The sequence below is a fragment of the Pempheris klunzingeri genome, chromosome 7 (assembly GCF_042242105.1).
Source record: "Pempheris klunzingeri isolate RE-2024b chromosome 7, fPemKlu1.hap1, whole genome shotgun sequence".
Taxonomy (NCBI): domain Eukaryota; kingdom Metazoa; phylum Chordata; class Actinopteri; order Acropomatiformes; family Pempheridae; genus Pempheris; species Pempheris klunzingeri.
The window spans coordinates 7,457,883-7,472,737 of NC_092018.1; the positions used below are offsets into that span (position 1 = coordinate 7,457,883).

Below are 14,855 nucleotides of genomic sequence, written 5' to 3' on the forward strand. Positions count from 1 at the left end.
TTTTCAGGAAAACAAGACAATAACCAAACATCCACACATGCAGAGTAAGGTATCCACATCTTTGAAGACACTGTGCCCAGCCTAATAATCTTGCTTGCCCTGCCAATGTGCTTTTTACATAACCTCTGCAGCTGTGATTTATTGTTGCACGACAGTACCATGCTAAATGTTGAGTGTGGCCAGAGAGGTCAGTGCAGCTACTATATGTTATTCTAAAATGTGGTGTGGATTCAACGCCTGACCAAACTGAGTTCAATTTTTATGCCAAAGTTGAGTCAAACCATTATTCCTGCATTAAAGAAAGTGATGAACGCTTTCTCGCAAAAAAGAAATAATGTGTTACAGGTTATTATGTATATTAGGTTTACTACATGGCACCTGATCAACCAGAACAAAACACAATTAGCTGCCAATAAGCCATTCCTCTTGGGCTACATTTTTGGCACACAAATGGCAGCCACCTACCAGCACAAGACACTGTAGAATCTCACAATAATAAACCAGCCACCTTGCCTGTTCATATCTAGCCATTCATTTCTCAAGTATTGGCTGGAAAAACATGTCTGAACATGGCAAACATGGGCTGTCTTGTCTCCTTTCTAATGGCATTGTGTGTATCTACTTTCATCACATGCACACATTTAATCAGACTACCGGACAGATTATTGGTTCAGCCAGAGATGTCCATAAAGAATGAATGTCATTTTCTTGATGAATTACATTTGAAAACGATCAAACCCAAAGCTGTACACAACAGTAAAACAGCACAAACCTAGTCTAAAATCCAATACTTTGTCAGAAAGAAAAACTGGAATTGATGCACCATGTGTCTTCCTTCCTTCAGACTATGATAACACTGGATTCTGAAGTCTGTGTCTCTGAATGAAACCAATTACTTGACTCATGACTCCAAATTCTGAAGAGGTTTCTGCGCATGTGGCGAGAGGAGGAGTGGCTGGTTAGGTACAGTGTGCTGCTGTTTGTGCACCAGCGACTTTGTCGATGTAGTTCTTTTCCAAAATAACATCATTACAAGCAAAATTTCATCACCAACAAGAGAAGGTGAGACAGGGAGAGTAGGAGAGAGAGTGGGGGAGACAACGCAAACTGCCAGGAAAATCGATTTACAAAGTTGCCTTTTCCAATTAATTTCAGTTCTCAGAGCCATCATAACACTCCCTGCTCTCCTTTTTGCCCAAATATAAAACATGAACTGTACTATCTCCATAGGGACAACGAGGGAGAAATGAAATAATGTAAACTGTTATCTGTTTCCCCCAAATACACACACACACACACACACACACACACACACACATACAATATGTAGACGTAAGCACAAAGAGTCCCTATTTTGCACACATAGCTGATATCTGCATGGTGAGCACGCTCCGAAGTGCAGCTAAGTGGGGGAATAATTTGCATTTCAATCTTTTAATTTGCTCCTTTTTTGTGAAATTGAGCCGACTTCCACAAGCTAACCACAGTGAGTACAGAACCCCATTTCAACGTCCCCCCTCAGGGTGATTCTGTACACTTTGAATATCTTTGTTTCCCCAGTTGAACTCATATTGAAACTCGTATTCCTATTACACACATTGTGCTCTCGTGGGTTTTCAACTAAAGTCATGTTCTGAACATGTCAACTCTGCAAAGATAGAGTCAAAGACATATTACACTCAAAATTCAGAATGGAACTGGCTCTCTGTCAAAGTGACAGGGAGTTGAAATTCCAAACAGAGAAGAGACAGTCAGAAAAGACTGCAGCACTTTGCACCTCTTCAATTCATCTTAAATTCACCAAAATAGCTTTCTGCTCTACAAAATGTGGTATTTGTCAAAATATGGTATGTTGCCGTTTCCTTTTAATCCTTCAAAGTACACTGTTGTTGTTCACATGGTAACATTTTGCCCAGAAATACAGCAGCGAAAAAAGTGAGTGAAAACAACACATTCAGTTTTTCACATTGTTGTGATAAAAAACAGTAAAATGGTTTTTCATCAGATGGATTAAGTATGAATAAAATGACAAAACAGTGCTATATTGGAAAGTTCAGCATTTCATTTAGATTTTATTTCTAAATTGAATTGCCAAAAAATCTCAATGGAGTACAACTTTCTAACTTAAACAATGATTGTTATCTTTCCTCTCTGTGTGCTTTTATAATAGAACTGTTTTGTTCAATTAATTTCAGTTTTGACGTGATAAAATTAACTTTTTCTTTTCATTTTGAACATAATGTTTTTCTTTTATTACTTAGCTGATGCTCAATAATAGGAAATGAAATGATTTCAGGACATTTATTTGAAGATTAATGGAAGATTTATTCACTTTTAAAGATGTAGCTTGCAGGAACATGCTGGTCTGATCAAGCGAGCAGATTAGTTTGCTTTCAGTGTATTCAGTTTAGTTTCTACAGTGTAACCCTTTACTGAAATGGGGGCGAGGGAGCAGGTGACAAGTAGTGGACGCAGTCAAAAGTGAAACATCCGGCAGTAATGAATGGCATGTTTACCAGCTTACAACTGGATCAAACGCTTGGGTAACACGCACACATACACACAGGCCGTATTTAATCCTTTTAGTGGATCTCTGGTTTGGTCTCCTGACCAGTTTGGCTGTTTCTCTCTGACCTTCTTCCTCCCCCACACTCAAATTGGCTCTCTCTTCCCTTTGATCTCCTCCTGTTTTCAATTCCCAAGATACTTTATATGCAAAGATATTGAAAACAAAATTCAGATTATTAGTAAAAATATAGGTTTATAACCACCAGTGGTAGACGCCTGCTTTTTACATTATGCCACTACTATGTGCCTGAAATAAGTGTAAACAATGTCCAAACCTGTTTGCAAATCATTTTTACTGTCACACTATGAAACTGCACTTCTCATTTCATAATTTGCATTCAGTCTTTTCTATCCCCCTGAAATGTAAATCTTTAGACATCTTTCACTGCGTATGCACATGTGTTTGGCCGCATTCGTTTGTGTACATGCCTCTCGTGCATGTCGTGACAATTGAACCTGTGTATTTAAATGTATGTTACTGTGTGTTGCTGTCTGTATGTAGTGCACATGTCAGTGCCAACAGGGTCCAGAGCAATTTGTCAACATCAGAGGTGAATCATTGCCAGTATGAAATATTAATGTGTCATTCATGAATATTAATAACATGATTGAATCAATTACCATAATGCCAACACTCTGCAAGTACATGTTACACATAGTACTAAGTGGAAATAAATTATACACTAAATAATATTATAAATAAAGAAATTAAACTGCTGCCTCTGAGCGAAGCATCGAAGTCGGCACCACTCAGGGGACCATGAGAATTGGCTTTTATCCACAGTATATCTAGTGCAATATTCCATATTATTGCACATTGTGCCTGTTAAATTAGAAAATTAAATAAAAAGGTAAACAATATTGATTTATTGTATTTATACGAGCCTCATGCGTACACTCAAGAAATGTAAATGCTGCCTACTTTGTCAGCTGAAATATCAACACATATTTTTGGAAAAACAAATCTGTCAAGTTGAAATAAATTTGGTTGCCAAGCTTCTGATTGCAATTCGTATTTGTTATGCTAAGTGTAATCAACACCTCTCCTGTCACAATCAAAATTTGGATGACATTCACTTAAAATTCAGTTTCAATCTCACATTATTAAAAGTCCTCTTGCTGTTGGAGATCTAAATCCAATTAGTTAGGAATTACATCAGGTGAAGACATAATTACCACCGATCAACTTTCTAACTTGGTAGAATATCATAGAATATGTAAATAATTGTTTATTGAATATTAAACTTTGAGAAATATGAACAAACAAAAAAGGAAGCAATGTGGTAAAGTGAACACTAACATTACCTTATCAATGCTTTTAATTATTACCCTTTTGCCTTCACACTTCCAATCTGAATCCCAACTATCTCCCTGAAACTCTTTCAAAAGCAAACATTCCAGAAATGCTTGTTTGTTGTCATATTCTTATATGGCAGACAGCAGAAAAAACACTGACAGCTTTTCATGAATGAAAATATGAAGGCTTCAAGTCCTTATAGGAAATCAGAGCACATGCTGGGAAGGGAGATACCATTAGGCACATCTCAGAATTGTGCATCTTAGCTGAAATCCACGACATTACTGGCCTGCTGGATCCCTATAATGACGGCACTTGATGGCCTTAAAAAAATTGCTACCACATGGAAAATCCCATCGCTTTGGCTGATAGCCAGGAGTATTAGAGGTAGCACATGTACAATGGAGAGATTGAAGAGCAGGAGGCAGAAGAGGAGCTGGAGGAGAGATGCATGCACTCTGTCACCCTCCTCCTCCCTTTTTCTATTTTGTCACTTTTTCCCTCTTCACCCTTGCCCCAACACCGTAATGCGTCTTTCCCAAGATGTTTATAATAACTTGGACACCATCGGCCGAGAGTGATTGAAAAGCTAGAGGAGAAATAGATGGTAAAAAAAATATATAAATAAGTAACAGTTCCTGCAAGTCATCAGTCGGTAGAAGGGTATAATCTGAGGCAGTGGAGGTGCCTGCTCAGTGCTGAGATTTGAAGCTTTACAAGAAAGCTACATATATATAAAACCCTCCTGGATGTGCCCACTGCTCGGCAGGTTTCAAAGCCGCACTCATCTGGAGCTACCTTTAACTGCAGCATGTCAACAAAGATGGGGGAGAGAGGAGAGGTTCAGAGGAGGAGAGAAATGAGAGGTGCAGGGAGGCAGGGAGAAGAAGTGAGAGAAGGAGGCAGGCAGAGACAAGCGGTGAATGTGTTTGATGCTGATGAGTTGGCTTACAGAATGATTTTGTGCGCCAAACCTGCAGGAAACAACAACTCCTGTATCTGACTAATTTTTCATCCCTGTTTCCGGCTGTCCCTGTTTATTTCACTCAAAACAAATGGATAACTGTGTAGACATATATTTATATAGTTTTTTTGTGTGTGTGGCTTTGACTTTGTTTGCCTTGTGAAGTCTCTGAATTTGTTGACTCAAACAAAAAGCAATCGATAACAACCAAAATACATCTTACATTTTGACTAACCAAAGTTTTTTCATTGTCAGATTATTCAGACTCCTCCGTTTTTTTTAACAGTCACGGCTCTTTGCTACCATGACTCATTCAATTTAAAATCATTGGTATTCTTGTAGTATTACTTTAGTTGGAATGATTTTCCATTTCTATTTATTTTTGTTGGAACTTATGCTTGACTGAGTTCACAAACCTGGTTATCACTAATCAGTGACAAACACACAAACACTTCTATCATAATCAAGCCTGCTATGTTGCCCGGAGATGTTGGAAAGTGTTAATTACATTGCTCATAATTGCAGATATTGGAGATAATGGTATTTGTCAAAGCACAGATAACATGCCTACGTTTTGATTTGGAAGGAAAACATGTTTTTTCTCAACTTAAAGTCGCTCTTAACTAATTAAATAACTTAAAACAGTTTTCCTTATGTGGAAAACATCTCATTCTCCTATCTTTCTGCGTCTTCAAGTCAAAAGAGACAAAGCAGTGCAATATGTGATCATACAGTATGAGTACCATAATCATGTTTAAATTTGGCTTTCGATGGAACCTTTTGGAGTATTGATAATGGAGTATTTTCTTTAATGACATGCTGTAGCGTCCCAACAGCCTCCTGTCTATGTGGAGACTGTAGACATCATTATTTTGTTTTAAGACTTGAGACTTTTAGAAAATGCCTTTAGAGACTTCTGTGACGTGAAAAGCTGTCAGTGTTTTAGAGAAAGTATAAAGACCTGCTCTTTTGTAAACTACATGATTGGCAAAGTATACTGTGTGAGATTATGTAGACATCAGAAAGTTTGAACTTGTCATAATGCTTTAGAAAAGGGCTTATGTCATCTGTTTTACAATAGTTTAAGATTCAGAAGATTCACCATACCAGTGTGTCAGGCTCTTTTTCCTGACAGCACAAAGACAAGTGAAAGCAGCGCTGTAATAAGTTGGCATTGTCCCGACCATGAAATGTTATTTGCTTGTCCCTTCCCTTTTGTACATGCACAGCACAAAGTGTGGCAACTAGAGAAGAATGCTGAATGATGGAAATAATCAACTCTCCATCCAATATAGGTTGGCATTGAAATACAAATTCCATGCAATTGTGGAAAGAATGCAAGTAAAGGAAAGCAGTCTGTATTGAGCTAAAGAATAATGAGTGATTCTTATCAGTACTGCATCTGTCATCCACTACCACTTTAGTAGCCTGCATGAAACCTCCTCTCGGGCTTCCTTTGTGTGTTACTTTTGTTGTTCTAATTGTATTGTGGCCTACACAGACAGTAGCTGTCAGAAATGTAAATTTCACACTGAAGGGTGTCATCATCTGCTTGTAGAAACATATTTCTGATGCTGCATTTTTTTCTATCTTCTGGAATACAATATTATTCTCTTATTTGGAGAAGCCAGTGTGGCCACCACCATTGTGATTGGTACAGCTGTTGAAACCATATAAGATGACTAGTGTCACTCACTGAGAGGATGCTGATTTGTCATGTTCCATTCATTTCACCCAACTATTATGTGTCTATATGCACAATATTGTGATTCAGCTTTTAAAAATAGAACCTATATTTTGAGAAGTAATTCATCATTTGTTTTTGTCATTTGGAAATGTCAATTTGATCAATTTCTACTTGTAATTTTGTCATCAACAATGGTGTTACCCGATGCTCACAAAGACCAACCTGCAACTGGATTTTCACAAGCCTGGTCGCTGTGAACCTACCACTGTACTACCCTGCCAAAATGTCCTTCAGCTCAACACTTTTCACGGCTGCATAAGAATGAAATTGTCCAAATTGTAGTTAAAAAAAAAGAAAAGTTGCATCATTTTGTTGCAAGATTGCAGCGATTCCAACTGGGAGCTGACATCAGCTGAACATATTCCAGCTGGGTAAAAAAGCTCTAATGAAGTGCTCTAGTCTACTTTCATCCAGGAATGAGTGAGTGTGATGATGTAACTTTGAAGAGGAGCCTCAGAACACTTGGCAATGAACAGGAATGTAGATTTTAAAAAATAATGGTGCGTTTGATAGAAGTGGATCCAGAGATGTGGGCAGGCACTGTTAACCCTCCTCACAGTCAAAAGTTGTAGAGAGGAAGGAATAGAAAGAGACTCATTATTCAAACTTGTTGCTGCTGATGCTGTTGTGGGATGATATTACAGACTACACAAGTGGATACCTCAAGCACCTCTCACCACACTTCAATACCTAAAACTAGTAACTGAGGGTGGTTGTTTGTTTGATTGTTCGCTTCCCCCTCCTCATTGCATTACCATGCACCTGTGCACAGCACTGCACTGGCTGTATTAGAGGTCAGATGTTACAGAGATGTTGTTATCGTTTGATGACTTCATGTTGCATGTATTAAGAAATTCTTCACTGATTGTAGGTACTTAGATACACTTAGATGTGTTTTTTGAGCTTTAAACTAACCGTACTGTGAAGAAACATATCGATGCTGGTGTTAATATTGACACAAATAACTGTTCTTATATGTCTATATCTTATATATATGTATAAAAATTAGCATTCCATGGGTTGAAAATAGCTCAACATGTCATCTGCTGTTTTAAATCAGCTCAAACCTTCCAAGCCAATTCTGAGATAGAGGCAGTCAGTTGCCACTTATCTACGTCATGAACTTTAATTCTGATGTACGTCTCCTTTTCTATCCTTTTCTATCCTTTTCATTTTGTACATAAAAATGATACAAAATACAACACCAAGAAAATGTTAAATACATAGTTTGTTGCCACTGTAACACTGCACTTTTCTTTTACCAAGAAATAGATGAGTTGTTGTTCAAAGTATTATCAATCTTGTTCACTCTTTCCTTTAGACTCACTGCATGCAAACAGAAGTAGAAAGAGGTGGAAAGACTAAATGACTAGTAAACAGCTCTGCAGCCAAGAGTGGGGGACTGCCGCTTTTGTAGTGGTACTCGGCAGCTCTCGGGTTATATGTAACTGTATTTATGTGTATTACTACAAAAATACATTGAAGATCATAGTCAGAAGAAAACACTTACATTTCCTTAAAAGATCACTGTCCAGTCAGTCAGTTGTCCATCTGTTCAGTCATTTATAAAATGACATCATGAAATTGGAAGAGGTGAGCCATGACTCACAAGATGAGAAAGCAAGTCTCAGTGGCCAGCAATGTGGTAAGTTAGTCAGTCAGTCACATAGCAAAGGGACCAGACAGCCAGCTATCTAATTAACCAATCAGTTATGTAGACATTTAGCAATCAGTCACTCAGTCAAGTAAGCCAGGAATTAAGCCCCTCTAGCAGTAGTGAAACAAATGAATACCAATGACCACCTGGAGGTTGGGGCAAAAATACACTTAAAATATTAAAGACATAAACATAATTACTAAAATGTTTATCTGCAAAACAGTAGATATAATTTGGAATAATTGGGCTCAAAAATGCAACATCTTTGGTAAGGTCCTTAAACTACATTTGCAGATTCCCCATTTCAAGTGGAGTAGGAAGAAAGAGAGAAATGTTGTTTGCCCACAGCTACAATGGAACACAGAAGAACAAGTGGGGAAGCAGCAGAGACATGGTGGTAAGAATGGAGAGCTATATTGAGGGGACGCCTTTGAAGCTGCCATCCACAAAAGCTGCTTCATGCTAGCGATGCCTCCTCTAGAATTCACAAACGTACACACATGCAAACAGAGACACATACACTCACTTACCTTTGACAGGAGTCCATCAGGTTTGCAACCATAGGAAAACTTGAAAGGTGCCATGGTGAACGCCTTGAAGAGAAGCTCCTTTATTCTGAGCCCTACAGAGAAGAGTCAAGTGACCCTTACAGAAGAAAATCTTATTCAAACAATGCAAAACAATCAGCTTTTATCTATAGTGAGCAAGTTCAACTGAACTCTTTTTAGTGGTCATCCCTTTCTTACTGGCCAATCATATTTCTGTGTCTGATCCAAAAGCATGTTCCTGTAAGTATGGCAGTGTTGTTTGGTCAGTAGCAGGGTCTTTACTGAACTTCTTATTCCCAGACTTCTAATATAGAGCATGCATGTTCATCAGTGTTTTGTTCTTTTTGTTCTTGTTCTTTGTTGTTATATATCCTCGCGGTGCTGTTGTAGTCAGTTCTGGGAATGGGTAGTATTTGAAAAGATACAACAGGTATTTAAACATACTTCACACATACTGCACACATCTACATGGCCTACGACTCAATTGCTCACCAACTTGAATGATTTGCTGACTGTCTGTATTATTCTTCACTGTTGGCATCCATCTGGGTGTATTCCCCTGTTTGAAAGATGGTTTTGATAATGCCCAGTATGAAGGATGCCTTCAATGATACAATAAACTGCAGTATGAGAGATGGCACACACTGTTTGAAAGTATCCAGTTTATGCAATGGTTTTAATAAATTAGTGATGAATGAAGCAGTGGGTGCACACATATTTCACGTCCTTTACTTGGCAAAAGGAAGATAAATAAACAACAAGTAAATTATATTTCTCAATCGCTACCTATTCTGTTTGGTATTGGATAACCTTGTCATGGAGTGACATTCAACGTAAAAAATGCTGCCTATGGCTCGCTTACAGTATGTTTAACGACAACAATAGCTAGCCCGTTAATAGCTCATTAATATGTTAATTGTGAAGAATGCAATCAGAGAGTGATGATGTGATACAGTCTCTGTGTTCAGGGTTCAGAGTGGCAGTGTACCTCATGTAGGAGGATGAGACACTGAAGGACTGGCATTACAACATGATGGAAATAGCTTCGTTGTCACAACAAATTTTAAACAGAGGCTCTGCCTCTCTGTTGCTATGGTTGCTTCAGCCATGACATTCATTTGTAACGATGAACAGACAGTTTCACAGGAACTACTTAGTAGGGGTCCATTATCACTTTTTAAGATCAGCAGCCAATCAGAATTGAGTATTAACCCAGGCCATGGTAAAAGCTAACATATCCCTGAAGCTCGATGCTACACTTACTTACACACTGATGACGGTATTCTGTGCACACAGCAGCACACTTGGTATTTATTTTTAACTTCCAACATTGCAGTCCTTTGGATCAGCTTTCCCCATGCAGATTCAGGCTTGTTGTAATGCCGACTATGGCTGACTGGACCAGTTGTAGTGACTGAGTATTGTGCCACAAAACTGTGCCTACATGAGCGTAGACTGAGACAGAGACTGACAGCATGACGGGAACATCAGTTATTATACACTCTACTATTTTGGCAACATTTTAAGAGCTGAAGTCCATAGTAAACTGGGAGAGAAATTTCTGACATGTTGGCCCTTTTAAATTCAATGCCAGACCAGTTTTCAAATGTCAAGGGCCTTTTCAGCCCACTTCTCACTGTTCAGTAAGTTTTATTAAGCTTCATAAATCAAAGTTCATACAATGTCTTGCAAAGATGTCTCTGTCTGTCTTTCTGTATGTAGTTGATTTGAATTAGACATTGTCCAGGAACAGAGGGAACTCAGAACTTCTGAAAGAAAAGTCTGACCACCTTTGATTTTTCAGTTCAGTTCAAATACCAGAACTCAGCAGTCATTTTCCTAACTGTATTAGATATTTTATAAAAGTCACTTGTACAGCTAGAAATCAACATGAAGACTGTTCTGAGACTTTACAATAGTTTTTTTCTGGTAACTTAATCGGTCCTCCGTGGATATTGCCAGTATGAATCCCCAAATCCCAAAGTACCTTCGGCGAGTGGAATGATTCACAAAGGTCATGTTTTAGAAGCTATTGAAGTCCAAGATACTGCAGTCACGGTTTGGCATATATTTGGACATTTTTGGCAGTCTGTGTTATGAGAAAGAGACATATGTGCCTGCTGGTTGCATTCATCCTTGGATTCAATTTATCTTCCCTCTGGCAAATATGCAATAACTTCTCATGAATAATTAACTGCATGAAATGTATCAAAAATATTATTTATATATTTATTGTCGTGTTATTAATACGCCTGTGTTGCAGATGTCCTTTCTCTGAAACCTCTTTGATGCAAAAGCAGATACCATGCATTATTCCCTATATGTATAAGCTTTCTGAAAGACTGAATGACATTTCAAATTAGAAAACTGAAGAAAAAGGTGACATGAGTCTGATGATAAGCAGGTAGAAAGAAATACAATCAAATCAATAACACAGGATCAGTCGTTGCTAAGTCACTGCTATGATTTTACAGTTTAGACATTACACTTAGACATTTTTTTAGTATTATTGTCTGGATTTGAATATTTTCACTATTATTTTCTGTCTTCAGAAAGAGAGGTTAGGATACTTGATAAAATAAATGTCACAAAAGACTGATTTCATTTATACACAGTACTGTACATGTAATTCTTTGCAGGGAAAATACTCTAACAACCATAAAAGATCAACAAATCTTAAGAATATATAATAGAACTCAAGATGTCATATGATTTTGCATGAAAGCATATGGCATGAAAGGACAGATATATGGCAGAATAAGGCACAGGCAAACATGCACAGGGATTATTTGACTGAATATAGAATATAGTAGTACAGTTCTGCCTTAAGGCTTGTTGTAAAGCCTGATGTCAACAGCAAATGTATTGCCTGAAAAAGACACAGTAAACCCAGATAGAGAGAGGGAGAGATAACAATTTTGAATTCAATCAAATGCTATAAGCGATGCAGAAAAGGTCTGAAAGGAAGATGGAATAAGCACAGTGGAGAAAGAGAAGGGGTGCAAGATAAAGGGAACATGGGATTACGTGGGTGTCACATACATTATTGAGTCTGGGCTAGAGGTAGTGGGAGTGAGGAGAACGTCTGTTGGTCTGAGTCGAATAACGGTGATTCCCTTACCACAAGGATGAATGAGGCTAATTTCTAACAGGCTTCAATAAAGGCAGTGAGGAAGAGCTCACTGACTCAAAATCAATCATTACTCGGGGAGTCTGTGTGTACGTGTTTATCAGGTAGGCATACCTAAATGCATGATTGTCAGTAAGCTGGGAAGGGGCTCTAGCCAACAATCTACCCAAGCACAATAGATAAACGTGTGCTATTTTCTTCCCTGGTAAATGCACAAATAAGCAGTTTATTTTTTGGCCGGGTTAGAGTGGCAGCCACATAAGCTCAGCTCACATAAAGCGGAGGCAGTTAGCTTTTTACTGTAGTGAAACAAGATTTCAGAGGACAAGGCTACAAAAGCTGTTTATAACATGAGATGGGGATAAAGAGGTTTTATATCTGAAGACGGACACTTTTCGTTGTATTTTGCTCCAGGCAGCATCAAATCATAATGGGAAGGCCTGACAAGCATATAGACATTCTGTTCAGATTGATCAAGCTTGAAGACATTTTTCAAGATAATTTATTACAATTAGGTTACATTTTAACTTGTTTCCAAACAGTTATGACTGCTGGTGTTTCGAGAGTGACATTTCTAGGGAGTTAAAGACGGTCTGCACTGACCAGCTTACCATAATATATAAATATTAAAATAACTCAAAAATGTAGCGAAGATGTGTGCTTTTGATGTGTTTCTACAAGAGCATAGATTGAATTCCTTGTAGTTTCTCCCACTTTATGCCGCCTTGTAAAGATCAGCAGCTTTTTCTCCTGCAGCAGAGTTCCTTTATGTGTTGATGTGACATTTTCCAGTTACTAGTAACAAAGGAATTTGTTTAACTCTTTCTTTCTTTCTTTCTTTCTTTCTTTCTTTCTAGGTGGAGAGGTACCTTACACCACTCTAGCTACAAGGATGATGATGGGCGTTTGGTGGATGTTTGCGCTTATCGTCATCTCCTCATATACTGCCAATCTAGCAGCCTTTCTCACCATCACACGCATAGAGAACTCCATACAGTAAGTATCCAACACAACATGTAGTGATGGCAGCCATGCTGGCTTCTAAAGTAGATTCAGTTTCTTTTAAAAACCAGTTCACACGCTCAAACTCAAAACTCAGACACAAAGAAATATATGCATGCATGCATGTAACTGCATGTGTACATGTGTATACAGTGTCTGTCTCAAACTCGCAACTGTTCATCACAGAGTTTGTGTATTGCTGTGCATACATGACGAATTGTTTCTAACACAGACACACTGCAGTCTTCCACAGTATGCTTGATTGTTCCTCATTGTAAAAACCCATTCAGTCAGGCATGTGTAATGTATGAGAAGCAACACACGCACACACACACACACACACACACATACATACATACATACATACATACACATCATTACTTCCCCCCATTCTTCCTTCCCCTTTCTTTATCCTTTCTCTCCACCTCCCTCTTCAACCTCGTCGTAGAATAGTAATTTCCTGTTTGGATCTGTCATTTTGTGTGTGTGTGTGTGTGTGTGTGTGTGTGTGTGTGTGTCAAGTGAAGAGAGAGAGAATGAGGCAGTCTGTAAGACCGTCAGAGGAGTGTTTTTGCGTGTTCTCTTAGGTTTGTGGCAGATAATGTACAGAGGCAAAGCCTTCTACTCTCATACTACCCCCCCACACACAAACACTCACACACATTATTTCCCTAAACTCTGTGCCCTCTGTTTATCTATCCTTGTGATAATATGGTTTGCCCGCTTCTCTCCTGGTGGCACTAGGAAACGCTCATCTCTCATTGGACTAATCAGTATGCTGAAGCATCCGCTATGCCCGGCAGTGCCACAGTTAATTGTGCTTGGCTTTGAAATAAACAACATTTATTTCTCTAAATCTCATCACTATCTGTCTCTTAATTTGTTTCTGTCAGTTTCTCTCTCCATCGTTCTCGTTTCCCCTCTCTTTCTCTGTGGCAGACCTGCTTTTTAGTTTACTTTTGTCCACATTCTCTCCTTTTCATACTATGTGTTTTTCTTTATTCAAACTTCTTCTGTCTAGTCCCTGCCTGTCAGTTTACTGCCTCATTCAGTATCCATTCAGTTAATTAAAGATTTCCATACATTTTAATGCATTATCTTTCATGTGTTGACTCTTCTGGAGTCATTAGTGGCATAATTACCCCCTAAACAGCAGCGCCCGCATGGCCTTGGGTCTCCAAAGATGAGTGGTGGAGTGAGTGGTGTGAGGGAACACATCCACAATAAACTGGGAGTAATCGTAAAAGCATACCACCACCTCAATGGAGATAACGAGAGTAGCCAAGCAAAAAGTAAAAGACTGTGGTGTTGTGATCAGCATGTACTTTTATCTGATAAATACTTAATTGATTTGTTACACAGATGGAACAAGAGTCAGTGGTTTTGTGAGTGATTGAGGGAGTGAATTTGTTGTAAAATGAAATGGTAATTATGGAAAACAGCAGGCAAGCAAATGCATGGACAGGAAAGGAAGAGAAGGCCAGGAAAGGACTGAGGCATCGCTGTCTCAGTGAGCTGTCAGGACAGAGAGGGTTTTTAAGTATTAATGCCCTTGTTTCATCCTGGAAATGAAATAACAAGTGAGCGTTCAGAACCCTCTCTGGACTATTTTACGCTTGGATGTTTTCCCTCAATTTCAGTGTGAATCCTTTAGGAAAATGGCATGGGATGGTGGTGGAGAGTGGTGAAGAGAGGGAGCGAGAGATCAAGAGAGGCATAAACATTATAAAGAAGAAGTAAAGAGAGGAAGTGTGTGGAAGCAAAGAAGAGAGGGATTAAGAAAATAAAGTGGAGGAAAAAGGCAAAGGGTAGGAGAGAGAAGGGTAGAAGAAAAGAGAGTGGAAAGATGGATAAAAAAACAGAGAGAGGGTAAGGGTTTTGGTCATGGCAGTTAGTCAGAATGAGAAATGGATGAGAAGTGAGAAACGAGGTGACACCTGTT

The 14,855-nt window shown here is 38.6% G+C and overlaps 1 protein-coding gene across 1 annotated transcript in view; it reads left to right on the top strand.

Moving 5' to 3' along the window:
- The window catches only part of grid2 (glutamate receptor, ionotropic, delta 2), a 442,371-nt gene that overhangs the window by 362,634 nt on the left and 64,882 nt on the right, over positions 1–14,855 (top strand). Inside the window, exon 12 of the mRNA XM_070834212.1 lies at positions 12,769–12,907. Coding sequence (XP_070690313.1) covers positions 12,769–12,907 — 139 coding nt within the window. The remainder of the gene's footprint in view (positions 1–12,768; positions 12,908–14,855) is intronic.